Source organism: Bos indicus x Bos taurus, chromosome X (genome assembly GCF_003369695.1).
Source record: "Bos indicus x Bos taurus breed Angus x Brahman F1 hybrid chromosome X, Bos_hybrid_MaternalHap_v2.0, whole genome shotgun sequence".
NCBI lineage: Eukaryota > Metazoa > Chordata > Mammalia > Artiodactyla > Bovidae > Bos > Bos indicus x Bos taurus.
In genome coordinates this window covers 14,269,535-14,296,615 of record NC_040105.1, presented here as the reverse complement: position 1 = coordinate 14,296,615, position 27,081 = coordinate 14,269,535, and the positions used below count along the sequence as shown (strand labels likewise).

Here is a 27,081-nt window from a genome sequence, read left to right as displayed (position 1 = left end):
TCCCGATAAGGTTATTCAAATTTCTGTGGAACTTTTCCCTGTAAATGAAAATGATTTGAGAATAACTTGATGTAACCCCAAGCTCTTGATTCAACTTGATAAATGTATCTCAGTGTCTACTCTGTACCATGTGCACTGTGCTCGATTATGGAGAATCGAGTGGTGGCCAGGACAGACCACCCCTGCTCGCCTTCCCCCCACACACCCCCACCACCCCTGGGCCAGATGCCGAGGCAGGAGCCCAGATATCTCGGGAATCCAGCATTGTTCCTGTGAAGTTATAAGAAAACCTTAGAAAAATGCCTTCTTCACCCGAAGCGTAATAAGACTAGAAATATGAGTTTCTCCTTTAAGGCTGATAAACAACTTCTAAGAAATATAAAGCTTCCTAGCAAGAAAGAAATTTTAAAAAGGACAAGTTTCAAAGTGTACACACTTCCCTTCTCTGTCTGGATGAGAAGCCAGTGTTGTAAGAAATTTTTCTCTTCATAGGTATTAGCAGCGATTCTTTGGCTTTCGGATGTTTCCAGATACTCTGAAACTCTGTTCAAATAGTAGTCTAAGAGGCAAAGATGGTTAGTGGGAAATTTCATCTTTTAAAGTTGTATCTGCTGTAAAAGATCAGTTATAATTGTACTAAGCTTTTTTCAAAAAGCATTGTGTTCAGTATACTTAAAATTTTTAGCTGTCTTGATGGAAATAAGACTGATTTAGGATTTGTTTTTCTTTACAGTAGACATAAAAATAGCATTGACGATTTTTATGAATCTTAAACACATCACCAAAACTTGTTGCTTAATTAACATCTTTTGCCTGCCTTGAAAAAATTTTAAAGAGCTTTATTAAGATATAATTTACATACCATACAGTTCATCTTTTAAAAGTGTACAAATCACTGTTTTTGTTTTTTTTTTAGTTGTATTCACAGAGTTAGGTAACCATCATTGCAGTCAAGTTTTGACCATTTTTATCACCTCAAAAAGAAACTTTGTTCCCTTTAGCTATCCCCACCCTTCCCCCTCTGGCCCTAAGCCTATTATGTTAGTCTATTAACCATCTCTATAGATTTGCCTGTTCTGGATATTCCATATAAATGGAACGGGATTTCCTGACTTCTTTCATTTAGCATAATGTTGTAAGACACATGTACACTGCAGCGTGTGTCAGAACTCCATTCGTTTTTATGGGCGAATAATAGTCTGTTGTATGGATAGACCACATTTTGTTTATCCAGTCATCTGTTGATGGACATTTGGTTTGCTTTCAGGCCTGCCTTAAATTTCAATTATGCTTCATAGTTTGCAAAAGGCATGTGAGTATATGAACTTGTGGTCCCCAGGAGACATACCGTTTTGCCTTCCCACCTGTGTGAGGTTTTCCACAGGTCTCCAGAAAGGTTGTGTTGGAGATATGACCATGGCTCTGTTGATTGTCATAAAAATATAAAAATAAATATCACCATAGTGTTTTTTTCCCCTATTGGCATTTTCTTTTGTAGGGGTTGTTTTTTTTAAACCAAGCTGGCATATTTCTTTTCAAGGACTTTTTTCCCCTCTGCTGCTGCTAAGTCACTTCAGTCGTGGCCGACTCTGTGCGACCCCATAGACGGCAGCCCACCAGAGTCGCCCGTCCCTGGGATTCTCCAGGCAAGAGCACTGGAGTGGGTTGCCATTTCCTTCTCCAATGCATGAAAGTGAAAAGTGAAAGTGAAAGTGAAGTCGTGTCCAACTCTTCGTGACCCCATCCATGGACTGCAGCCTCCCAGGCTCCTCCATCCCTGGGATTCTCCAGGCAAGAGTCCTGGAGTGGGGTGCCATTGCCTTCTCCTTTCCCCTCTAGTCAGCTCATTTGTTTGTAGGCTTTTGTTTTCCCTAATTAACACATTTCTGTAAGAATGGTATGAACAGGACTTCCTTGGTGGCTCAATAGTGAAGAATTCACCTGCCAATGCAGGGGACACGAGTTGGATCCCTGGTCTGGGAAGACCCTGCATGCTGTGGAGCAGCTAGGCCCGTGTGTCACAACTTCTGAGCCTGTGCTCTAGAGCCTGGGAGCTGCAACTGCTGAGCCCATGCGCCACAACTACTGAAGCCCACACCCCTGGAGCTTGTGCTCTGTAACAGGAGAAGTCACCGCAATGAGAAGCCCATGCACCACAGCTAGAGGGCAGCCCCCTCACTGCAACCAGAAAAGCCCGTACAGCAACCACGACCCAGCACAGCCAAAAATAAGTAAAAAGAATACATTTGCTTATATTGCCTATGAGAATAATTTATGGTTTTGATGGAAAGCATTTTGATGCCAATCATTCATTTTTAAAATAAATACATTTATTTAGTTTTGGCTGTGCTACATGGTTTGTAGGACCTTAATTCCCTGACCAGGTATTGAATCTGGGCTCCTAGCAGTGGAAGCTCAGACTCCTAACCACCACACCACCAGGGAATTCCTGATGCTATTCATTCTTTTTTTAAATTTGATTTATAGGCCAGTGATTGAAATGCTGTGGATTAAAAAAAAAAAAGAAATGCTGTGGATTAAATGGAAAAACAGAAAGGTAAAGTTTTTTTTAGTAAAAGAAGTAGGACTTCTTTTAGTCCTACTTAGGACATGTAAAAGAAGAAGTATTTGAAGTAAGACCGAAGCCTAACAATATCAGTAGACTGGATTCCTAATCCAGGGATGGTTGGGTTATTAAAGTGATTCTAATTTTTATTTTTAAAAAATTTGTTTGCCTGTTTAGTCTTCTTTCATTGCTGCACTCGGGCTTTCTTTAGTTGCAGCGAGCTGGAGCTAACTCTTTGTTGTGGTCCACAGGCTTCTCATTGCGATGGCTTCTCTTGTTGTGGAGCAAGGCTCCAGATGCACAGGTTTTGGTAGTTGCAGCTCCTAGGCTCATAGTTGTGGCTCATGGGCTTAGTTACTCCAAGACATGTGGAATCTTCCTGGACCAGAGATTGAACCTGTGTCCCCTCCATTGACAGGCAGATTCTTACCCACGGTGCCACCAGGGAAGTCTGATAATTCTCATTTTTATATTCATCAAGACCAATTCCTTGTTCTTCCTTAGTCACATGTTAGTTCCTTAAGCGTTGTGGAAACTGTGAACTTGATTTTTCTTTTTTAAAACCATTTTATTGAGGTATAATTGACATACAAAAAGCTGTACATATTTTATGTATGCACTTAATGAGTTGAACTTGAGTTTTCTAAAGTAGAGGTTATAGGAGTGAATTGATTTGGACAAATGTACTACTAATCATCATTTATTCTGTTTATAAGAAATGTATTCCCAGAGGATCACTCCTACCCTGTATTCTGTATATATGTGTTATCTTTGTCTGCAAAGGCTTTTTCTTATTAAGGGACTAATGACAGTGTGTAGGGAATTGCCCATTGCTGGTTCAAGGGTTTTTAGAAATAAGAGTTCCTGGAAATCTATCCTGAAGTCTCTACTTAAACATGGGAAGACAGAGTGATACCAGCCTGCAGTCTATTACTTAGAGGGTCTAAAGCAAGGGTTGTTAAACTTTTTCTGAAAAGGGCCAGATAGAAAATATTTTCAATTTGGAGCCATGTGGCCTTTGATGCAACTACTCAACTCTGTTGTACTGTGAAACCAGCCATAGGCAAATATGCAAATGAATGAGCTTGGCTGTATTCCAATGAACCTTTATTATGGGACCTGATATGTGAATTTCATGTAGTTTTCATGCATTATGAAATATTATTTTTCTTTTGGCTTTTTTCAACCATTTGCAAATGTAAAACCCATTCTTAGTTCAAGGGCTGAACAAAGTCAGGGGATTCCTGTTCTGCCTTGGGGTTTGCCATGGCTTACAGAAACCTGATCTAAACAAAAGAAGCACAGGCTAACTGAAGCGGGAGGCCTAGGCCTCAAGGCTGCTACCCTCCTCGGGAACATTCAAGGATAGCTCCCTGCTTGTCTGCTTGCCTGCCTACATATCCTATTTAGTGACAGAATAAGTCCAAGAGGGCTTTCTGAAGCCATTCGGTCCAGTCTTTGTATTGATCACCGGAGGAAGTAGAGGGCCCACAGGTGAAACAGCTCACTGTGGGTGGGTGGGGTGGAAGGCCCCGACCGCTCTTCTCATACCGTTTCTAGTCTTCTACTGGAACACATGGCCCTGGCTCTACAACCCACCATTATGATCACTCTCCAAAAATGTAACTCTTTAAATACGTATTTCAGGATTGTTACACTTGTCAGACACTTTAGATCTGTATATTTTATTTAAACATTTTAGATCTGTATATTATATTTTAACTGAGGTGTAAATTACACCTCACTTAGAAAAACCACACATATTTTATCTGGGAATGTCAATGGTAGGACTTGTCTGCTTATAGTGAAACATTACTTGGTTGATTAACTCATTAGATGACTTTTGAAAAGTAGGGGGATACAGTGCAGAGCAGTTAAGTGTTAAGTGGGGTGCTTTGAAGAGTGAGAAATGTAGAATGAGGTGTGGCTAGAGAGGGGTCAGGCTCAGGTAAGAGGAGAGCCGGGGAAAACACTCTCTGATATGAGAAGGTTTTAAGATTTCAGAAATAAACTTTATCATTTTGCTTGTGACTCTCAATTGAGTGTGAGAGCTGGGGACATAGTAAAGTACAAAGCAATTCAGACAGTGTTCAGAGCTCTTTCAGAGGACAGCTGACAACTTGTTGGACAGTGTCTCCAAAATATTATAGGCCCCTGGCTTAATTTTTTTGGTCAGGTCCCAGACCTGTTGCTAAGACATCCAGGAAAGGAAGCCTGTTTTGTCTATGTCAAGTGTGGTCTTTAAACCAAACTGCCACCCAGCAGAAAGAAAGAGTGGAGTCGCTCAGTCGTGTCCGACTCTTTGCAATCCCATGGACTCTAGCCTACCAGGCTTCTCTGTCCACGGGATTTTCCAGGCAATAGTACTGGAGTGGACTGCCATTTCCTTCTCCAGGGGATCTTCCCGACGCAGGGATCAAACCTGGGTCTCCCTCATTGTAGACAGATGCTTAACCTTCTGAGCCACCATGGGGGAAGCCACCCAGCAGAAGGTACTCATCATTTCGACCATTCACATAGGATGTTTAAATACTGCACAATCTGGTGTGGGTGTGCAGTGCTAGGGGTAAACCCAATTTAAAGCAGTCCCAAATGGTGTATGCAGTCCGTGTAACTCTGCCCTCCAAGACAGTACCCTGGCCTTTAGAATCAGGAATGCACAGGGCTGGAAGCAGGGAGGGTGCTGAGGAAGCTCTCTGGAGGCAGAGGAGGGAGAGAGCCAGCTATTGAGCACTGTGTGTGTGGGGCTGTGGAATTGTTAAAATCGAGTGGATGCTATTTTGCCCTCCAGAGGTGTCCAGTCCAGTGGTGGACACAGCACGACATAATGGAAGGAATTAGGAGCAGTGCAGTGCCTGCAACTGGAGACCAGATCCTGGTGGTTTCCCAGCAGAGTTCTAACATGACCCTCATCCTCAGGACAGACAACACGGGGACGATGCTGGCAGACGTCAGCTGGCAGAGGAGACTGGGGAGATCCCCCCAGAGTGACCCTAGCCACTAGCCAGTGCAGCAGAGTCTAGGCTGAAGAGGCCAGGGAAGCTGTCTGGATGCAGCAGGTGGAAACTGAATAGTTTAGGAAAAGATGTAATTCCTTCTGAGGACCTTGTCTGTGTTTCCTCATAATAAGGAGGACAACTTCACTGAAAGGCTTACTTCTCCTTTACTGTAACAGAAAGAGATTTTTGTTTTGAGAGAACATAGGCAAGAGGCCAGTTAGGAAGGTATTGAGTGAGTCCCTGTACTAAAGTGAAAGTGAAAGTGAAGTCACTCAGTCGTGTCCAACTCTTTGTGGCCCCATGGACAGTAGCTTGCACCAGGCTCCTCTGTCCATAGGATTTTCTAGGCAAGAGTACTGGAGTGGGTTGCCATTTCCTAAGGATCTGGGTAAAATTCATGGCATTGGAAATGCAGAGGTTCAATCTCAAACTGGAAAGAATTGAAAGAGATGGGGATAAGGGGAAGACATTTTCAGGCCAGAATAACTGCTTTAGCTTTCTTATCTCTTATCCCAGTGTTGACAGAGAAAAACAGCTTCCAGTTTGTGGTGTGATTAGATTGTTAGGAAGTTTGAGAAAAAACCACGCCACACAAAAAACCTTGGCTGGGTTAATGAAGTGATTTAAAAAACAGTTTGAAAGAAGTCACCAGTGATTTAGGGACCCAGAAAGGCTGTGCCGGGGTAACGTATTGTACTGAGACAGGAGTTTGAAAGGAGCATGGTGGGCTTTGGAAGAGGGGTGGGCCAGCCTCTCTGCCACCCCATGGATAGCACACACTAGGAGTCCCTTTTCTTTCTGGCTGCTTCTTGCCAGTTGCTGGGGCTTTCCCAGCGAAGTGTGTTTGTGGATAGGGGGGTTCACAGGGCTGGGACATAGCTCCGTTAATCTAAGGGATGAAAGCATTTATGTCTCCCTTACTGGCCCAGCTCTTTCCTGAGCAGCCCAGCCACAGTGGTTACAGTGGAGCACACCACTCCATCAGAGCACCCTCCAGCCCCAGCTCTCAGTCACTGGCTGTGGCTGCTTACCCTCAGTTCTACATGTAGAAAATCGACATCAGAAGAGCTGCTGCCTCGTGGGGGGCCTTGTGAGGGCTAACTCAGTTATGTCTGTGGGTCCTTAGAAGAGCGCCTGGCACAGGAAACACTATTCAAGTGTGGTGTTAGGATCGTGAATGGGGAGAGATTATTGTATTGACCTATGATTCTCTCAGAGCTCGGGGTAAACTTCAGTGAGTGCCTTGCGTTAAGAATGGACTCCCACGGGGATGGTGGGAGGGAAGGAGAGGCCAGCCGAGGAGTTGTGGGTAGGCAGCCCCTTCATCTTGTGGGTTCTCTCCAGCCCCCCTGTTCTGGTTTCCTGGCTCCCAACCTGCTATTATGGTCTAGCAGAAGAATGCAGAAAATCTAAGAAAGAGTTTTGAAAATATTAAACTAGAAAATTTGCATTTTCATAATAGAAAACTGAGATAAAAGCAGATAATGAAAAATAAAATTAGATGTTTTCTAAAAATTAAAGGGCTGATTTGCTAAAATCCAAAAGTTAAAAGTGGAGGAGAAAGATAGCAGCTGGCCCAGACTGTGCACTTTCTAAGCACTAATCACTGGGACACGATGGGCATCTTTTTCAGTTATCCCTTTCGATACCCCTGGGGTCTAGCAGCATTCTGCACAAGAGAACAGCATGGCACCACGGTGAAGTCACCTGTTAGAAAGTGACTGAGCTGATTTAAGAACCTGAACTCTTGACCACTTCACTTTGCCAAATGGATAGACCTTAATCAAAGAGGGGATGGAAACCCCTGAACAGCTCCCAGAGCTGAGCCTCCTCATGTCCAGAGCCCCGAAATGGGCTTCCAGGTTTCATGGGGAGCGTCTTATGGAGGAGAGCTGGAGGTTCAAGGAGTGAAGAACCCACCCCTGGCTTCTGAAAGCCCATAGAAACCAGTGGTTGGCTTGAGAGGGAGGCTGAATCAACCTTGGATTGAGCAGCTGGGCCAGTAGGTCCAGGTAGGGAATGTGAATGAGTCACATGGCCAAATGTAGGAAATGCCATGGCTTAAGCTCAACAATCATGGCAACCCACTCCAGTACTCTTGCCTGGAAAATCCATGGATGGAGGAGCCTGGTAGGCTGCAGTCCATGGGGTCGCTAAGAGTTGGACATGACTGAGCAACTTCACTTTGACTCTTCACTTTCATGCATTGGAGGAGGAAATGGCAACCCACTCCAGTGTTCTTGCCTGGAAAATCCCAGGGACAGCGGGGCCTGGTGGGCTGCCGTCTCTGGGGTCGCAGAGAGTCAGACACGACTGAAGTGATTTAGCCGCAGCAGCAGCAGCAGCAGCAAGCCCAACAATCAGTGGCTGTTACAGTGGGCCTCAGAGTAGGAGAGGCCATAGGGAGTGGTCAGGCCTGGGACAAGTTGACAAGCACTTGACCCATCAAAAGCGTAACTGCTACAGCTGATAGTCACATGAAGAGCTGTGGATTCACTGTTGCCAGCCTTCTGAATTTTTAAGAGAATCTGGAAATCCAGAGTTTTATGAGAAATCTTCCTGATTTTTAAATGTTGGCAACTTATTTAAGAAATAAAAACACTATGTGTTTGCCAACAATGTGCAAGCCAAATATACCAAAAATCTGTACTCTGGGCAGCCTCTTGGGGTCTCTGAATTAGACAAACAGTGGCAAATTCTTGCATAGACATAGAGAGCTCTAGCTCCTATAATGTCTAATTAGTACAGGACAAGGTTCTGGGAAGTCTTAAAAATGAGTCAAGACACCAAACCAGTCCATTCTGAAGGAGATCAGCCCTGGGATTTCTTTGGAAGGAATGATGCTAAAGCTGAAACTCCAGTACTTTGGCCACCTCATGGGAAGAGTTGACTCACTGGAAAAGACTCTGATGCTGGGAGGGATTGGGGGCAGGAGGAGAAGGGGACGACAGAGGATGAGATGGCTGGATGGCATCACTGACTCAATGGATGTGAGTCTGAGTGAACTCCAGGAGTTGGTGATGGACAGGGAGGCCTGGCGTGCTGCAATTCATGGGGTCACAAAGAGTCGGACATGACTGAGCAACTGATCTGATCTGATCTGACAGCAGTTGAGAGATGTTTGTGCAAAAGCATGGCAGATCTACCGAGAGAGAGGTAATGAAGCTCATCAGGTAGTGATTTTAGCTTTTGCGCACTATGAGTGCAAAGCAAGGAGATCAAACCAGTTAATCCTAAAAGAAATCAACCCTGAATATTCATTGGAAGGACTGATGCTGAAGCTGAAGCTCCAATACTTTGGCCACCTGATGGAAAGAGCTGATTCGTTGGAAAAGACCCGGATGCTGGGAAAGATTGAAGGCAGGAGGAGAAGGGGGTGACAGAGGATGAGATGGTTGGATGGCACCACCGACTCAGTGGACATGAGTTTGAGCAAACTCCGGGAGATGGTGAAGAACAGGGAAGCCTGGCGTGCTGCAGTCCATGGCGTCGCAAAGTGTCAGACATGACTGAGCAGCTGAACAACAACACGCTAGGGGTGATTTCTTTCAGCCCTCTGAAAATAGGGAGTGTGTAGGCCAGGTGAAAGGTAAGGATCAGGAGGAATAGAAAGGGAGCATACAACTGACAGACTGACAGCTTCCTGGGGTAGTGAAGGTGGGAGAGGAAGGGAGGGCGTAAGTTCGGGCACTTGTCCCCAGTGGCGGATGCAGATCAGGTAGGCGGGGCAAAGGGAGTCCAGAGAGGAGCAGAGGTCACAGATGGGGGATGGGGGCATTACTCGGGTCCCCGCTGAGGACAGATCTGCTCTTTAGTAAAATGACAGAAATGAAAGCTGGGTTGCAAAGGGTTGGGATGAGAGGTTTGGATAAAGGATGTCTCAGAAGTGGAAATGGTGGGGGCTAGAATGAGGATGTATACCTTTTACTGTAAAAATATTAATTGTAGTACAATACACATAACAGAAAACTTGCTGTATTAGCTGTTTCTATGTGTACAACCCAGTATAGTCACACTGGTGTGCAACCCATCTGCAGAACTTTTTCATCTTGCAAAACTAAAACTTTTTACCCATTAAACAACTCCTGATACCTCTTACCCCCAACCCCTGCAACCACCGTTCTGCTTTCTCTCTCTGACAATTGTACGACTCTGTGTGCCTTGTAGACATGGAGTCATCTAGCATTTGCTTTTTGTGGCTGACTTATGTCACTTAGCTTTAAGTCCTCAGGGTTCATCCATATGGTAGCGTGTTGTCAGGATTTCCTTCCTTTTTAAGGTTGCATAATATTCCATTCTATATATACCATTTTTGTTTATCCATTCGTTTGTCCATGGACATTTGTATTGTTCCCACCTTTCAGCTTGTATAGCTTTTGGAAGGGGGGACGTTTTTGCTCTGAAAAGGAAAGAGAAAGTTCAGCTTCAGATGCTAGGATTACTAACAGGAGGGTGGGGATTGGCAGGACTGTTAGTAGTTCTGATCTGATGTTTTATATACAAGCCAGAATCTACCCAGTAGTGAATTAGAGAAGGAGATGCTGTCATTTGGCAGTTTTTGTTTCTGATGATGCTGTTATATGCATTGTTGGGGGTCTTGCTGCCTACATTGAGAGTATTTGGTAGGTCCTAAGACTTTATCAGGTTTTTTTCTCTAAAATTTTGCTGCTACTTGCTTCTTTTTTTTTTTATTGGAGTATAGTTGCTTTAGTTTCTGCTATACAGCAAAGTGAATCAGCTATATGTATACATATATCCCCTCTTATGTGGATTTCCTTCCCCTTTTAGGTCACCACAGAGCACTGAGTAGATTTCCCTGTGCTATACAGTAGGTTCTCATTAGTTATTTTATACACAGTAGTGAATATATGTTAATCCCAATCTCCCAATTCATCCCACCTTCCCTTCCCCCCTTGGTATCCATACGTTTGTTTTCTACATCTGTGTCTCTATTTCTGCTTTGCAAATAAATTAATCTATACCATTTTTCTAGATTCCTGAGAGCCACCAAATCAGAATCAAATTTTAAGGTGTTTTGACCTAGTAACATTCTGAGCTGATTCACAATACACAGTTTCCTTTTTTATAGATATGACAATGGATTAATTTCATCAATTCGTTCTTAATAGATTTGTCAGTGATTAAGATTTCGAGTGCACAAAACAACATTTCCAAAGTTCTGAAAACATTCCATCAGGTACCATATACACCCTCCCATATATATGCTTCATTCATTAAACAAACAGTGTATCAAGTGCCTGCCTATGTGCTAGACACTAGTCTCAAGAATCGAGGGGATGGGTCCCTATATTGTCTGTTATCTTGTAGAACTTACGTTCTAGCTTCTATTCTTCCTGTTTAGATTTCATAGTCTAGAGATAACGATAGCAATCACATGGTTTACTTACTGCTTTAGGTACATCACATGTTTCGATTTATTCATTCCTCACAACAACGCCATGAAGTAAAGACTATCATTACCTCTATTTCATAGATGAGGAAGCTGAGGCAGAGAGGTGAAGTAATTTGCTCAAGGCACACATCCATTACAAGTACCATGGAATTTAAAGCCAGGCAGTCTGGCTCCAGAGTCACTATACACCCCCTCTTCCTATGACCTCTGCGATTTCATAGCAAACGAAAGTTTGCCTTAAGCCAGGCAGCAGGCACAAGCCACACAGGTTCAAAAGTTTGCACCATATCCTGCTAGTTGCAGTGACTCAAGTATAACTCCTCAGTATAATTCCTTATCTTTGGAGGGTTTTCCATTTTCTTCACCACCTGTTAGTATTGGCTAACTCTGTTACTGGATTTGCTTAGTCATCTGTTCTAATGAAGGAAGCAGAGAAGATATTTTGAACTAGGAGGAGAAGATCGAAGACAAAATCAGAGGTCAGAGGAGAGTCAGAATCCTCCCAAAGTTAGGTTCAGATCTTTCAGCTGCTTTTTCTTGTAACTTCATGATATATGTCCATTTTTTCCAACTGGGCATTATTGTGTTACTGTCTTCCAATTTTTCTTTCATTTGTATGAACCAATAGTTTTAGTACAAAGGCTCTGTCTCACATGACCCCTTGGCAGAGGCATGTTGGAGTTTTCTCAAAAGAGTTCCTTGCTCCTACTATTGCCCATTTTTCTTCTAAAGCACATACTTTCAATACTCACTGTCATTAACATCATCACCAGGGAGCTCAGTCTATATGCACAGAATTGCAAATGGAAGTTCAGGAACGATAATTGATCATACCAAGTCATAGAGAATACAGCCAGTTTGCGTTTTCTTTATCCAGGTCAAAAGCTCAAATGGGATGTGAGGCATTGGGTCTTTCTTGGTTGAAACATACTGTTCCGTGGCCTGATGACATCTTGGAGAGTCTGGTAATCCCCTGCCTGTGGAGTGGAGACCTGCTCCTGATTCTGCTGGGGTTAGGCCATGCATTCCAGCACCGTCACGGGGTCTTCCTGTCCCCTGTCTGTGAACCTGGGCTCTGCATGCTGAGGGTTAGTGCTGCTACAGCGGCTCTGGTGCTGTGGCCATCCTGCTTCTCCACGTGCCCACTGGGGCCTGTTCTTGAGAGAGAGGTGTCTGGTGACAGACCCCGCTCCTGGCTACTTTACACTGGGTCACTGGGCATCCCACTGACCCCTGTGTCCATCCCAGACAGGTATTCCCAAGTTGCTGCCTTGGGCCGTGGCCCCCACTGCAACATAGGCCTGTCTAAGCAGCCCCGTGTGTGATTCTCCACTACACAGCCCTGGGTGAGAACTGTGTGTGGCCCTGTGCCCTCATCCGTGCCGGCAGCCTTCTGGCCCTGAGGTGGCACTGCTTCCCGATTGTCCCCTGCTAGGAACGCAGTAGGTCACATCTTCATGGTTATCTCTGTGTCCTCGTTTCTCTTTTCTAGGGTAGATTCCTAGAGGTCAAATTTTGGTCAAAGGGTAGGCATATTTTTAAAGTGGGATGTAAGCCAGTGTGGCCAGCACCATGTGAAAGCAGAGGTGGCTGGCATAGTGGAGAAAGCGCTGGGCCAGGAGTAAGGAGGTCTGGGCTCCGGACAGGACTACGCAGCCAGCAAGCCTGGGCTTTGGGCAAGTCCTTTGGTTTCTTTTCCCTTCCCTTGGTTTCATTTTCTTCTTTTGTAAAAGGAGCCCTGTTATGAATCTGCTCAGACACTATCATGCAGACGTCACTGGGGCCTTTGGCCCTGCAGGCAGGCGTGTGAAAGGAGAGTCTTTGCTGCAGTCCATAGTGGGCTTCCCTTTGCACACTGGTAATGGCTTCCTTGAGAATTGCTTCAGAGTTTCAAAGAAGCTATCACTGTCCTATAAGAAAAGAAAATCGAGATTACTATCTAAAGTCTAGTTCATTTTTAGGCCTTTGATAGACAGAGATCAAAGAGATTTCTCTCACACAGATGCCATGGATGTGGTTCCAAAGGTGATTACTCCAGTATTAATTTCACTTTCATATCTTTACAGGGAAACTTTATGGTGATGTACCTTTCATAGAAGAAAGACACAGACATCGGTATGAGGTACATCTTTCACACTAAATCACTGTGGAGTAAGGGGTCATCCCCAGTTGCTCAGCGGTAAAGAATCCACCTGCAATGCAGGAGACGTGGGTTCAATCCCTGGGTCAGGAAAATCCCATGGAGAAGGGAATGACAACTCACTCCAGTATTCTTGCCTGGAGAATTCCATGACAGAGGAGTCTGGTGGGTCACAGAGAGTCAAATGTGACTGAAGTGACTAAGCTTGCACACATGTATGCATTTGGGGTTAAGATTGAGAAGAACAGGTGGGACCCCACTTTGATTTTAGATGAGGAAACACCTTCTGTGAAGGAGAGGCTGAAAAGTTTGGGAAGGGGCCACTGATGACATGAATGAGGGAAGGGGCTGTGAACCAGGTCATCAAGTTGTCATCTATAACCAGTGTTGTGGTAGAAAACTTGTTCCAAGCTTCTCTTTAGAGTGCTTATGTAACTATATATAAAAAAAGATTTTGGTTTAGTCACATGAGAAATAAGATAGTTTCAATCCTCAAGTAGATTTGATATTTGGGGAGAGATAGTTTATTACACGTAATTCAAGGAAAGAAGCAAATAGGGGATGGCTATAAAAAGCTAGTCTCAAGGCTTCAAGAAAGTCTAGTTACCAGCCATCATCATGCAGTTGATTCCCTTCACCCATTTTGCCTGCCCTCCAACCCTCTTCCCAGCTGGTCACCACTAACCTCTTCTCTGTGAGTTGTTTTTTGTTTTATTTTGTTTGTTCATTGGTTTTGTTTTCTTTTAGATCCAACATGCAAATGAAATCATATTTGTCTTTCTTTGATTTATTTCACTTAGCATAATAGCCTCAAGGTCCATCCATATTGTTTTGCAAAAAGCGTGTTTTTATTCTCTTTTGTAGCTAGGTAGTATTCTATTATATATATATATATTCTCACATCTTCTTTATCCTTCAGTGGACCTTATGTTGTCTCCATGTCTTGGCTATTGTAAATAATACTCCAGGGAACATAGTGTGCATATATCTTTTTGAATTTGTGTTTTCATGTTCTTTGAATAAGTACCCAGACGTGGAATAGCTAAATCATATGGTAGTTTTAGTCTTAGTTTTTTGAGACGTGTCCATCCTGTTTTCCATAGTGATTGGACCAATTTACAGTCCCACCACCATTGTGGGACTTTTCTTTACATCCTTTCTCACATTTGTTATTCCCTGTCTTTTTGATGGTGACCTTTCTAGCAGGTGTGAGATGATAACTCATTGTGGTTCTGATTTACATTTACCTGATAATTAGTGATGTTGAACATCTTTTCATGTACCTTTTGGCCACCTGTATGTCTTCTTTGGAAAAATGTCTATTCAGATCCTCTGCCCATTTAAAAATTTTTCTTTTTTGGTGTTTAAAGGTATGAGTTCTTTATATATTTTGGATATTAACCCTTTATCAGATGTGTAATTTGCAAATACCTTCTTCCATTCAGTAGGTTGCCTTGTTTTGTTTTGTTTGTTAGTTTGTCTTTTGGCCTCGCCATGGGCTTGAGGGATCTTAGTTCCCTAACCAGGGACTGAACCTGGGTGCCCTGCAGTAGAAGTTCGGAGTTGTAACCACTGAACTGCCAGGAAATTCCCTGCCTCTTTGTTTTGATGGTGGTTTCCTTCACGTGTGGAAACTTTTTAGTTTGATGTAATCTCAGAGTCCTACTTTTTGAAACTTATCTTTGGGCAACAGAAGATGGGCCTCCCAAATTTAAGGGCTGTGATTAGACTACTTCTCAGGCTCATTATGAGTTTAAAAATAGGCTTTGAGGTTTGACTATAAATTGAAATTAACTACTAGTTAGAGCATCACCAAAATGGAAAATCATATTCATAAGCTGATATGTCTGTATTGCTCTGCTGTCCAAAGACACTTAATTTCTTGTTTTTCCAGGTGAATCCTAGCCTCATCAGCCAACTTGAGCAGAAAGACTTAAGTTTTGTAGGTCAGGATGTTGATGGAGAGAGGATGGAAATCATTGAACTGGCAAGTAAGTGGGGTCTTCATTTTTGAAAATTTTTGTTGTGAGCTAATGTCTGTCTGTCAACTGTAAGCATACAAAGATATAACTTGAGACCCATTTTGTTTGTTCTTTTCTCCTCTCTCTTTTGAAATAAATATGCAATTAAATAGAAATAATATACACTAAATATAAAGTGTATGAAAAAACAGATCGCTTATAATACTATTTTGGGCTCTGTTTATGTGAACTGCCATAAAATGATGTAGTTCAGAGCCTACTAGTTCTTTCAGTAGTATGCTTCCTTAGCATCCTTGCCCCCTTTCTGGGGTGTCCCTTGTTCCTAGCCTCTGGGTTCAATGGTCTGGGAAAGGCAGGCAGCCCACTGTTGAGGAGCACTCTGCTTTCTCCCACCTCTGAGGAAGAATGGCCTGATGTTCTCCTCACTACTGGTAACTGACTGTGCAGTACATGTGACAATAATCTGTTGGATAAACTGCCCTTATTTATCGAATGCTTAGTGTATACAGGATGCTCTAAAAATGGTAGCATCATTTTCTAGAACCTACCTTTCCAATCTGTATACTTGGGCTCCAGATAGCCTGGACTGCTTACTCTTCTAACTTTTCTACTTCTTTTTCCATCTTAACCCATGTCACTGTTCTTCTACTTCAGATTCCTTTTCTCTGTCCCTTTCGTTTTCTGTCTCTAAACTGTTCAGGTACTTCAGAGTTCCAAGCAGGGAGGACACTTGAAGTTGGGAAAGGCTTCTTTGACCACAGTGGCATGTTACCTGGACCCAGAAAGAAGGCAAGCAGTGGACACTGAGCATGCACTCACTGGATGCTTCTCACCAGACCCCTTGCTAGGGACTCCGTGTGCCTATGTAACTTACAAGGCAGGTGATGTTATTCCTACTCTAGAGAGGAGACTGGAATGCAGAGGTTAAGAAACCTGCCAGGGCCATCCACCTAGTCACTGGAGGGGCTGGATCTAAACCAGGCCATAGCCACCTTCTGCCACCACTTTTGTGGGACTTTATTGTTCTTCTTGTTTTCAGTGGACTTTACACCTAAGATTATTGATCCATGCCTGAAGTTTTAAATTAGAATATGAGGATATATTTTCTGTAGTCCTTTTGATAGAAATGTCCATCATTTACAATTTTTATAGTGTGGATCACTGTTTGGTGTTGAAGTCTCTTAAGTCTGGTATGTGAGAGGGCAAAGAAGTTTCTTAAGCAAATTATTGTTTATTTACTTTGTTCAAGTACATTACTCTCTTTAATTCTCCCGGCTCTCATTATCAGCAAACACTTAGAAGCTTCTTTTACTGTAAGGATTTCATTTCCTATTGACACTTTCAAACTTCCTGTGGGTTGGAAAGGAAATGAGACCTGCTATAAAACCTTGAAATTTTAAAAAAGCTGACTGCAAGGGAGTTCATTTTATTAAGGAAAACTTCCCAGAAGACTTTGATCTTAGCTACTCTTACCATATCCATGAGTCTCTATATTCCTGAAGGAGTTCTAAAAGGAACAACAAAGCTTGTGATTAGTATAATGTCAGAATATGTTTCAAAGCAATTAAGAGTATTCTTTAAAAGACAATTTGACTGGTAGAATATCATTAAAATAAAAACTTTTCGGTCTCTTTCCTCATTTTGGTATAGGGGATTTTTTGAATAAAGTGATTCAGAGCAATGGTCCATTCATTCAAATATTCTTTCCCTGGCTATGACATGATCCATTGCTCATAGATCCATACTGTCTTTAGTGGTACAAAAACACAATATTGTCAGCTTCTTTCAGAGACATCCCTAGATGCTGTGCTGTAGGATTCATCACATCTTTAATTTAAAAGCTGCATTGGTTTCTTTTCTAAGGACAGATGGTTTCTCTTCTTTTCTTGCGGGGACACTTTCCTGAGAGGAGAGGGCATTCCTCTCACCAAGCTTTCACACTTGCTATTGCTGCTGCTGCTGCTAAGTCGCTTCAGTTGTGTGCGACCCCATAGAAGGTAGCCCAGCAGGCTCCCCCGTCCCTGGGATTCTCCAGGCAAGAACACTGGAGTGGGTTGCCATTTCCTTCTCCAAGTATAAAAGTGAAAGTGAAGTCGCTCAGTCATGTCCGACCCTTAGCGCCCCATGGACTGCGGTCCACCAGGCTCCTCCATCCATAGGATTTTCCAGGCAAGAGTGTCCCTCTAATTCAAGGAGGCTTCTTCCTAGATATGCTATAGTGGATTTCTACACTGGAATTTTCTGAATTCAGAGCTGTCCAGTAGAACCTGCTGCAATGATGGAGTATTCTGCCCTGTTCAGTATGGTAGCCACTAGCTGTTTAGGGCTATTTAGCACTTAAAATGTGCTCAGTTAATTTGAATGAATTTAAATGGTCACCTGTGGCCAAGGGCTACCATTTTGTATACCAAAGCTTAATTTTTTGGGGGGGGATTTCCAACTTTTGTTTAGTTAATAAGAAGTAAAAATGAAAACAGGCTTCCTGGGTATGTCTCAGTGAGTGGGGAATCCGCCTGCCAATGCAGGAGAAACAGGAGATGCAGGTTCGATTGGGTCAGGAAGATCTCCTGGAGAAGGAAATGGTAACCTGCTCCAGTATTCCTGCTTGGAAAATTTCATGGACAGAGAAACCTGGCAGGCTGCAATCCATGGGGTCACAGAGTTGGACGCAACTTAGCGACTGAGCAGAGCACAGCAAAAATGAAAAGAAACACAAAAACTGCTGTCTGATACTGCCACTATTTTATAAAGAAGACTCAAAGTAGGAGAAGGATCATCATCTGAAAACTGAAAGATCAGTCCTTGCAGGAGAGAACAAATGGTGACCTTGCATCAAGGCTTCTGAAGTGGGTAGTGAGTGCCCCAGGACACGCCTGGCCCCACAGGTGCAAAGGGAAGCGTCAGCTAATAGATGATGAAAGCTGAAACCTCAGCTAGCTGACCAGGACAAAGCGTCTCCAGGCTTTTGCATCTATACCTGGACATTTACTCTACTTCTGAAGTCCTTTCCTATTCTAAAGCTTTATAACCATTAGATGAGAACAATCTGCTAGACTGTTATCTATTTAATTACAATAAGGACTAAACTTTAAATGATAACCTTAGGAGAGTGGATATTGCTATTCAACCAGGATTTCCTCACTACTGAGCAGTAGTTTGGGGTCTTCAGTGGTAAGTGATGGGGATTTGTGATTTTGAATTCCACACTAGACTTTCAGATCATTTCATAGAGCATCCCATTGAAAGATTTAAAATTATATTTACTTCTTCTTATAAGAGTTATATTTTATCATCTTCATTTGATATATATATGGCCATTAAAATGATTTTTAAAGTAAGGACTACATATCAACCATGCTTTTACTATGGAAATTATGGGAATAGAGAGTTGCCCAATCTCCAATTAGGAGTTGCTTCCTAATCTGGGAATACACATAGTTTTTGAGAGCTTTGAGTGGGGAGAGGAATTTGTAATCCTAGAAAATTTTTACCCAGATTTGAAAATGTTGCCCATTAATTTTTACCGTTCACAAACAGGGGATTCCAGATACCTGAAAAAAACTATTTTTCTGTTCCTATTACATCTAGGAGAACTTAAATTGCTCATATAGGGGTTTCTTACAACTCTCAATATGTAACAGCTTTATTTGCCCTCAGAAGTGTCCGACTCTTTGCAACCCCACGAACTATTCCGCCCATGGAATTCTCCAGGCCAGAATACTGAAGTGGGTAGCTTTCCCTTCTCCAGGGGATCTTCCCAACCCAGGGACTGAACCCAGGTCTCCTCAATTGCAGGCAGATTCTTTATCAGCTGAGCCACAAGGGAAGCCCCCCAAAACTGGAGTGGGTAGCCTATCCCTTCTCCAGCCGATCTTCCCGACCCAGGAATCAAACCTGGGTCTCCTGCATTGCAGGTGATTCTTCCACCAACTGAGCTATCAGGGAAGCCCAATGTAAGAGATTCACTGTAAAGGTTCATATAATACAAAGAATTATAATGAAGAAAATAAAAATATGTTGAATTTTTGCCACCTTGAGCCATAACCACTATTAACATATTGAAAGGCCATCCTTTTATCACTTGGAGACTCTTCATCACAGGAGATAAGTTGTTGTTGTTCAGTCACTAAGTCATGTCCAACTCTTTGTGACCCCATGGACTGCAGCATGCCAGACTCCTCTGTCCTCCACTATCTCCTGGAGTTTGCTCAAATTCATGTCCATTGAGTCGGTGATGCTATCTAACCATCTCATCCTCTGCCTCTGTCTTCTACTTTTGCCTTCAGTCTTTCCCAGCATCAAGGTGTTTTCCAGTGAGTCAGCTCTTCGCATCATGTGGCCAAAGTATTGAAGCTTCAGCTTCAGCATCATTTCTTCCGATGAATATTCAAGGTTGAGTTCCTTTAAGATTAACTGGTTTGATCTCCTTGCAGTACAAGAGATTCTGAAGAATCTTCTCCAGCACTACAATTCAAAAGCATCAATTCTTCGGTGCTCAGCCTTCTTTATGGTCCATCTCTCACATCTGTACATGACCACTGGAAAAAACCATAGCTTTGACTATACAGACCTTTGTCAGCAAAGTGATATCTCTGCTTTTTAATGTGCTGTTTAGGTTTGTTATAGCTTTCCTTCCAAAGAGCAAGCATCTTTTAATTTCATGGCTGCAGTCACTGTCCATAGTGATTTTAGAACCCAAGAAAATACAATCTGTCACTGCTTCTACTTTTTTCCCTTCCATTTGCCATGAAGTGATGGGATCGAATGCCATGATCATATTTTTTTGAATGTTGAGTTTCAAGCCAGCTTTTCACTCTCTTCTTCATCAAGAGGCTCGTTAGTTCCTCTTTGCTTTCTGCCATAAGGGTGGTATCATCTGCATATTTGAGGTTATTGATATTTCTCCTGGCAATCTTGATTCCAGCTTGTGCTTCGTCCAGCCTGGCATTTTGCATGATGTAAGTTAAATAAGCAGGGTGACAGTATAGAGCCTTGACATGCTCCTTTCCCAATTTTGAACCAGTCCATTGTTCCATGTTCAGTTCTAACTGTTGCTTCTTGACCTGCATACAGGTTTTTGAGGAGGCAGGTCAGGTGGTCTGGTATTCCCATCTCTTTAAGAATTTTCCACAGTTTGTTATGATCCACACAAAGACTTTAGTGTAGTCAATGAAGCAGAAGTAGATGTTTTTCTGGAATTCTCTTGCTTTTTCTATGATCTGATGAATGTTGACAATTTGATCTCTGATTCCTCTGCCTTTTCTAAACCCAGCTTGTACATCTGGAAGTTCTCAGTTCATGTACTGCTAAAGCCTAGCTTGAAAGATTTTGAGCATAACTTTACTAGCATGTGAAATGAGCACAATTGTACTGTAGTTTGAACATTCTTTGGCTTTGCCTTTCTTTGGAATTGGAAAGGAAACTGACCATTTCCAGTCTGGTGGCCACTGCTGAGTTTTCCAAATTTGCTGGCGTATTGAGTGCAGCACTTAAACAGCATCATCTTTTAGGATTTGAAATAGCTCAGCTGGAATTCCATCACCTCCACTAGCTTTGTTCATAGTGATGCTTCCTAAGGCCCACTTGACTTCGGACTCTAGAATGTCTGGCTCTAGGTGAATGATCACACCATCGTGGTTATCTGAGTCATTAACATCTTTGTACAGTTTTTCTGTGTATTCTTGCCATTTCTTTTTAATTTATTTTTTTAAATTTATTTATTTTTTAATTGAAGGTGAAATGCTTTACAGAATTTTGTTGTTTTCTATCAAACATCAACAAGAATCAGCCATAGATGTCCCTTCCCTCTTGAACCTCCCTCCCGTCTCTCTCCCCATCCCACCCCTCTAGGTTGATACAGAGCCCCTGTTTGAGTTCCCTGAGACATACAGTAAATTCCCATTGGCTATCTGTTTTACATATGGTAATGTAAGCTTCCATGTTACTCTCTCCATACATTTCACCCTCTCCTCCCCTCTCCCTGTGTCCATAAGTCTGTTCTCTATGTCTGTTTCTCCATTCAGTTCAGTTCAGTTCAGTCACTCAGTCATGTCCGACTTTTTGCAACCCCATGAGCCGCAGCACACCAGGCCTCCCTGTCCATCACCAACTCCCGGAGTCCACCCAAACCCATGTCCATTGAGTCGGTGATGCCATCCAGCCATCTCATCCTCTGTCATTCCCTTCTCCTCCTGCCCTCAATCTTTCCCAGCATAAGGGTCTTTTCAAATGAGTCAGTTCTTCGCATCAGGTGGCCAAAGTATTGGAATTTCAGCTTCAGCATCAGTCCTTCCAATGAATATTCAGGACTGATCTCCTTTAGGATGGACTGGTTGGATCTCCTTGCTGTCCAAGGGACTCTCAAGAGTCTTCTCCAACACCACTGTTCAAAAGCATCAATTCTTCGGTGCTCAGCTTTCTTTATAGTCTAACTCTCACATCCATGCATGTCATCTGAATTAAATTCGCCTATTCCCATCCATTTTAGTTCATGGATTCCTAAGATGTCGATATTCATTCTTGCCATCTCCTACTTGACCATGTCCAATTTACCTTGATTCATGGACCTAACATCCCAGGTTCTTATGCAATATTGTTCCTTACAGCATCATAGTTTACTTTCACCACCAGATACATCCACAACTGAGCATTATTTCTGCTTTGGCCCAACCACTTCATTCTTTCTGGAGCTACTAGTAATTGCCCTCCACTCTTCCCTAATAGCATATTGGACATCTTCTGACCTGGGGCGGGTGCCATCTTGAGGTGTCATATCTTTTTACTTTTTCATACTATTCATGGGCTTATTGTGGCAAGAATACTGGAGTGGTTTGCCATTTCCTTCTCCAGTGGACCACATTTTATCAGAAGTCTTGACTATGACCTGTCCATCTTAGGTGGCCCTACAGGGCATGGCTCATAGCTTCATTGAGTTAGGCAAGCCCCTTTGCCACGACAAGGCTGTGATTCACGAAGGGGAAGATAAATTGACATAGCTGAAATATGAGTGCCTGATCAGCTTCCTGGTGCTGTCTGTGATTAATATCCAGCCCAGAGCTGTGACTAGAAAAGCAGTTATACCTGCTTCTTTCCCAGGGGACCCATCCCTTGGGAAAGGAGAACTTGTAGGAAATGACCTGAACCATCTGAAAGTGACTTACAGTTAGCCTGACGAATGAGGATATCAGGCTGTTGAGGGAGGGGACCTTTCCCCTCTACCCTCTTGAGTTCTTGTGACTGGACTAATAATAAAATTGATGCAAGACAGATAAACAGGAGAAAAAGAAAAAATTGTACAAATGGAGGTCTCTTAGAAATGGAACCTAAAAAGTGGAGAAAGTAGGTAGGTTTTGTACTTTTTATACACAGAAACAATAAATATATGAGGAATTAACAGGACAAAGAAACTTAGGCTTTGAGTGCTTAATTAGTGAAGAATCTAAATGAAATTTGAGCTTGGCTAGTAAATTAAAGAAGTCACAAAATGTGTTTATATAGGCTTCTCTGCCCAGATTCCGTGTCTCTAGTGATAAGGATGTCCTTCCACCTCCATATGTTGAGAGTGTACCTTTCCATGAGAGGTTTATTTCCTGCTTTTAGGGAGACTGGGTGGAGTGTGTGTCAAAGTGTCCCTCTTACATCAGCTCAATCTTAAGTAATTTTAATTCAAAATAATCAGTATGTCATTGAGACATACTTTGGGGTAGCCTGCCCTGGACCCCACCCATGGAAATAGAACCATTGCAAGTCTTGGAAGGGCCTAGATAGCAGATCATCTTCCCATTCAAAAACTTTTGCTTAACTTTGCTCGATCTAATACTTTCCACAAATAAAATGCTGAATCTCTTGTTAGTGAGATGTGTTTTACAATTTGAAATTCTACTACCAAGTTGGATCATGAAAATATCTGGCTATGATATAGGTAACAAGTTAAATCTTACCATTTAATGAGTTTTCTTATTTAAACATAAGATTTTAAGGATGGTTGTCAGATTTATCAGCTTCAATTGCATTATAATTATTCTCATTTCAGATCACCCCTATTTTGTTGGTGTCCAGTTCCATCCCGAGTTTTCTTCTAGGCCAATGAAGCCTTCCCCTCCATACCTGGGGCTGTTACTTGCGGCAACTGGGAATCTGAATGCCTATCTCCTACAGGGATGCAAGCTGTCTTCAAGGTAACCAGCTTACTGTGTCCTTAGCAATGACTCAAGATACAATTATCAACATTGTAGGCTTCTCATAAAATTTAATATCATTGTAGGATTTATTTTTTAAAGTGGAGAGTCATTTTTTCCCCTCTTAATAAGCATACATTTTTCTCTGAATGAAAGTGATTTAATCACATCTACAAGAGTAATATATCAGTTTTCCAAATCATGCTGATGCTGACTATTATTTTACAGATATTTGTCATTTTGGTAGGTGAAAAAAGGGATTTTCTTTTGTTAACTTTCTGAGTAATATATGTACATGAATGTTTTATATGTTTATTGGCTTTTTTGTTTTATTAATACCCTGTTCATATCTTTTGCCCTAATTTTCCTTTTGCTATTATCCTTTTTCTTGATCATTAGTAAGCTCTTTATATATAAAGGACATTAATCCTTTGTTTGATTACACATACTTTTTCAGAGTGGTTTTGTTTTTAAGTTGTTAATGGTTTTCATTAGTTTTTGTTAGGTTTATTTTAGTTTTTATTTTCACTAAAGAACTTTAAATAAAGACTTTATGTAGTCCTTATTTATGTTTTCTTTAAACGTGGTCAGATCTTTTACTTTGGTGGATTATGTCTTTAGTATCATGCCTAAACTATTTCCCTGTCAAAAGATTATTATATAATTACCCATTTGTTTTCCACTAGCACTTTTATAGTTTCAGAGGAAAAAAATTTAAAGCATAGTTGATTTACAGTGTTGTGCTGATTTCTGCTGTACACTAAGTGACTCAGTTATACATATATATATATATATATATATATTCTTTTTAAAATATTCTTTTCCATTATGGTTTGTCCCAGGAAATTGGATATAGTTCCCTGTGCTATACATTAGGCCCTTGTTGGTTATCTACTCTAAATGTAATATTTTGTGTCTACTAATCCCAAACTCCCGGTCTATCCGTCTCCCTTCCCTCCTCGCCCTTGGCAACCATAAGTCCATTCTCTGTGTCTGTGAGTCTGTTTCTGTCTTGGAGATAGGTTCGTTTGTGGCATATTTTAGATTCTATGTATAAGTGGTATCATATTGTATTTGTGCTTCTCTTTCTGACTTACTTCACTTAGTATGATAACCTCTAGGTCTGCTGCAATCTCCATGTTGCTGCAAATGGCATTATTTCATTCTTTTTTATGACTGAGTAGTATTCCATTGTATGTATGTACCACATCTTCTTTATCCATTCATCTGTCGATGGACATTTAGGTTGTATCCATATCTTGGCTATTGGGAACAATGCTGCTATGAACACTGGTGTGCAGGTATCTTTTTGAATTATAGCTTTGCCCAGGTATATGCCCATGAGTGGGATTGCTGGATCATATGGTAGTTCTATTCTTAGTTTTCTGAGGAACCTCCAAACTGTTCTCCACAGAGGCTGTACCAATTTACATTTCCACCAACAGTGTGGGAGGGTTCCCTTTCCCCCACACCCTCCCTAGCATTTGTTGTTTGTAGACTTTTTAATGATGGCCATTCTGACTGGTGTGAGGCGATACCTCATTGTAGTTTTGACTTGCATTTCTCTAATAATCGGTGATGTTGAACATCATTTCATGTACCTGTTGACCATCTGTAGGTCTTGTTTGGAGAAATGTCTATCAAGGTCTTCTGTCCGTTTTTCAGTTGGTTTTTGTTGTTGTTGTTGCATGAGCTGTTTGTATATTTTGGAGATTAAGCCCTTGTCTTTCACATCATTTGCAAATATTCTCCCATTCTGTAGCTTGTTTTTTCTTTCTTTTTTTAAAAATAATTTCCTTTGCTGTGCAAAAGCTTGTAAGTTTGATTAGGTCCCATTTATTTATTTTTGTTTTTATTTCTATTGCCTTGGGAGACTGATATAGTTTCAGTTTTATAATTTCAATATGTAATATATATGGACTTTATTTTTGGTGTGGTATATGAGGTAGGGATCTCCGTCCCCTTGACACCACTCCACTCTCACCAATTAAGTAATTTAGATTTGTTTCAGGGATTTCTGTTTTGTTCCACTGGTGATTTCATCTCTTTTTTCTGAATCCTTACCACCCTTTTCATTGTGATAGCATTATTGTAAGTTGAGCCCTTATTTACCCTACTCTTATTATTTAATATTTTTAAAAATGTGTTTACCTCTTCTTCTGGAGGACCTGTACAATGATTTTAAAAGTCTAATTTGAATTTAAAATCCTCAGGGATTTTTGTTAAAATTCATTAAAATTTAATTTTCATTAAATTTCATTAAAATTCCTTTACAATTTAAATACTAGTTTGGTGAGATTTTACATCTTTACTTCTTCTCATCTAAGAATATCGTATGTAATAACTTTAACAGTGAAAGGAACTGGCCAGAATCATGTGCTTAGGTAGGGGTTACTACCACAATAACTGGATATATCTTGTTTAGAAGTTACCATTGTGGACACTCATTGTAGCAAATGAGTCTTGTGATACTGCGTTTGAGGACTGCCAGGACTGTGGAAATTTCTTAAAGAGATGGGAATACCAGACCATCTTACCTGTCTCCTGAGAAATCTGAAAGCAGGTCCAGAAGCAACAGTTAGAACTGGACATGGAACAACAGACTGGTTCAAAATTGGGAAAGGAGTATGTCAGGGCTCTACATTGTCAACCTGCTTATTTAACTTATATGTGGAGTACATCATGCAAAATGCTAGGCTAGATGAATCCCAAGCTGGAATCAAGATGGCCAGGAGAAGTATCAATAACCTCAATATGCAGATGACACCACCCTTATGGCAGAAAGTGAAAAGGAACTAAAGAGCCTCTTGAAGAAGGTGAAAGAGAAGAGTGGAAAAGCTGGCTTAAAACTCAACATTCAGAAAACTAAGATCATGGCATTTGGTCCCATCACTTCATGGCAAATAGATGGGGAAAAATGGAAACAGTGACAGACTTTATTTTCTTGGGCTCCAAAATCACCACAAATGGTGACTGAAGCCATATGAATGGCTTAAAAGATGCTTGCTCCTTGGAAGAAAAGCTATGGCAAACCTAGACAGCATATTAAAAAGCAGAGACTTCACTTTTCCAACAAAGGTCCGTATAGTTAAAGCTATGGTTTTTCTAGTAGTCATGTATGGATGTGAGAGTTGGATCATAAAGAAGGCTGAGTGCTGAAGAATTGATGCTTTCGAATTGTAGTGCTAGAGAAGACTCTTGAGAGTTCCTTGGACAGCAAGGAGATGCAACCAGTCAATCCTAAAGAAACTGAATCCTGAATATTCATTGGAAGGACTGATGCTGAAGCTGAAGCTGGACCTCCAATACTTTGGCCACCTGATGTGAAGAGCTGATTCATTGGAAAAGACCTGGATGCTGGGAAAGATTGAGGGCAGGAGGAGAAGGAGGTGACAAGGAATGAAATGGTTGGATGGTATCATCGACTCAATGGACATGAGTTTGAGCAAACTCCAGAAGATAGTGAAGGATAGGGACGCCTGGTGTGCTGCAGTCCATGGGATCGCAAAGAATTGGACATAACTTAGTGACTGAACAAAGGATTATGGCATGGTGTGTCTGTGTGTACTTTGTTACATGAGCCTGCTCTTTGGAGTATTACCTGCTAGGAGAGCCTCACAGTTCCCTAGAATTTCCTTTAACTGTGTGTTCAGATGGGAACAGCTTTACATATTTTGAACATTGGACCTATTAATGAATTAATGATCACTCCCTGCACTCTTGAACCAGTGCAGTGGTTTTCACACCGTGCCCTGTGGAGCTGGAATACAGGCTGCTCTGAGGAGTGGCCTGGGGTGGGTGGTT

At 41.8% G+C, this 27,081-nt stretch overlaps 1 protein-coding gene across 5 annotated transcripts in view; it reads left to right on the top strand.

Moving 5' to 3' along the window:
* The window catches only part of CTPS2 (CTP synthase 2), a 110,078-nt gene that overhangs the window by 69,702 nt on the left and 13,295 nt on the right, over window positions 1–27,081 (top strand). For all 5 annotated transcript variants that reach the window (XM_027533499.1, XM_027533498.1, XM_027533500.1 and 2 more), the window contains 3 exons: window positions 13,045–13,100; window positions 15,013–15,109; window positions 23,133–23,277. In XM_027533499.1, coding sequence (XP_027389300.1) covers window positions 13,045–13,100; window positions 15,013–15,109; window positions 23,133–23,277 — 298 coding nt within the window. The remainder of the gene's footprint in view (window positions 1–13,044; window positions 13,101–15,012; window positions 15,110–23,132; window positions 23,278–27,081) is intronic.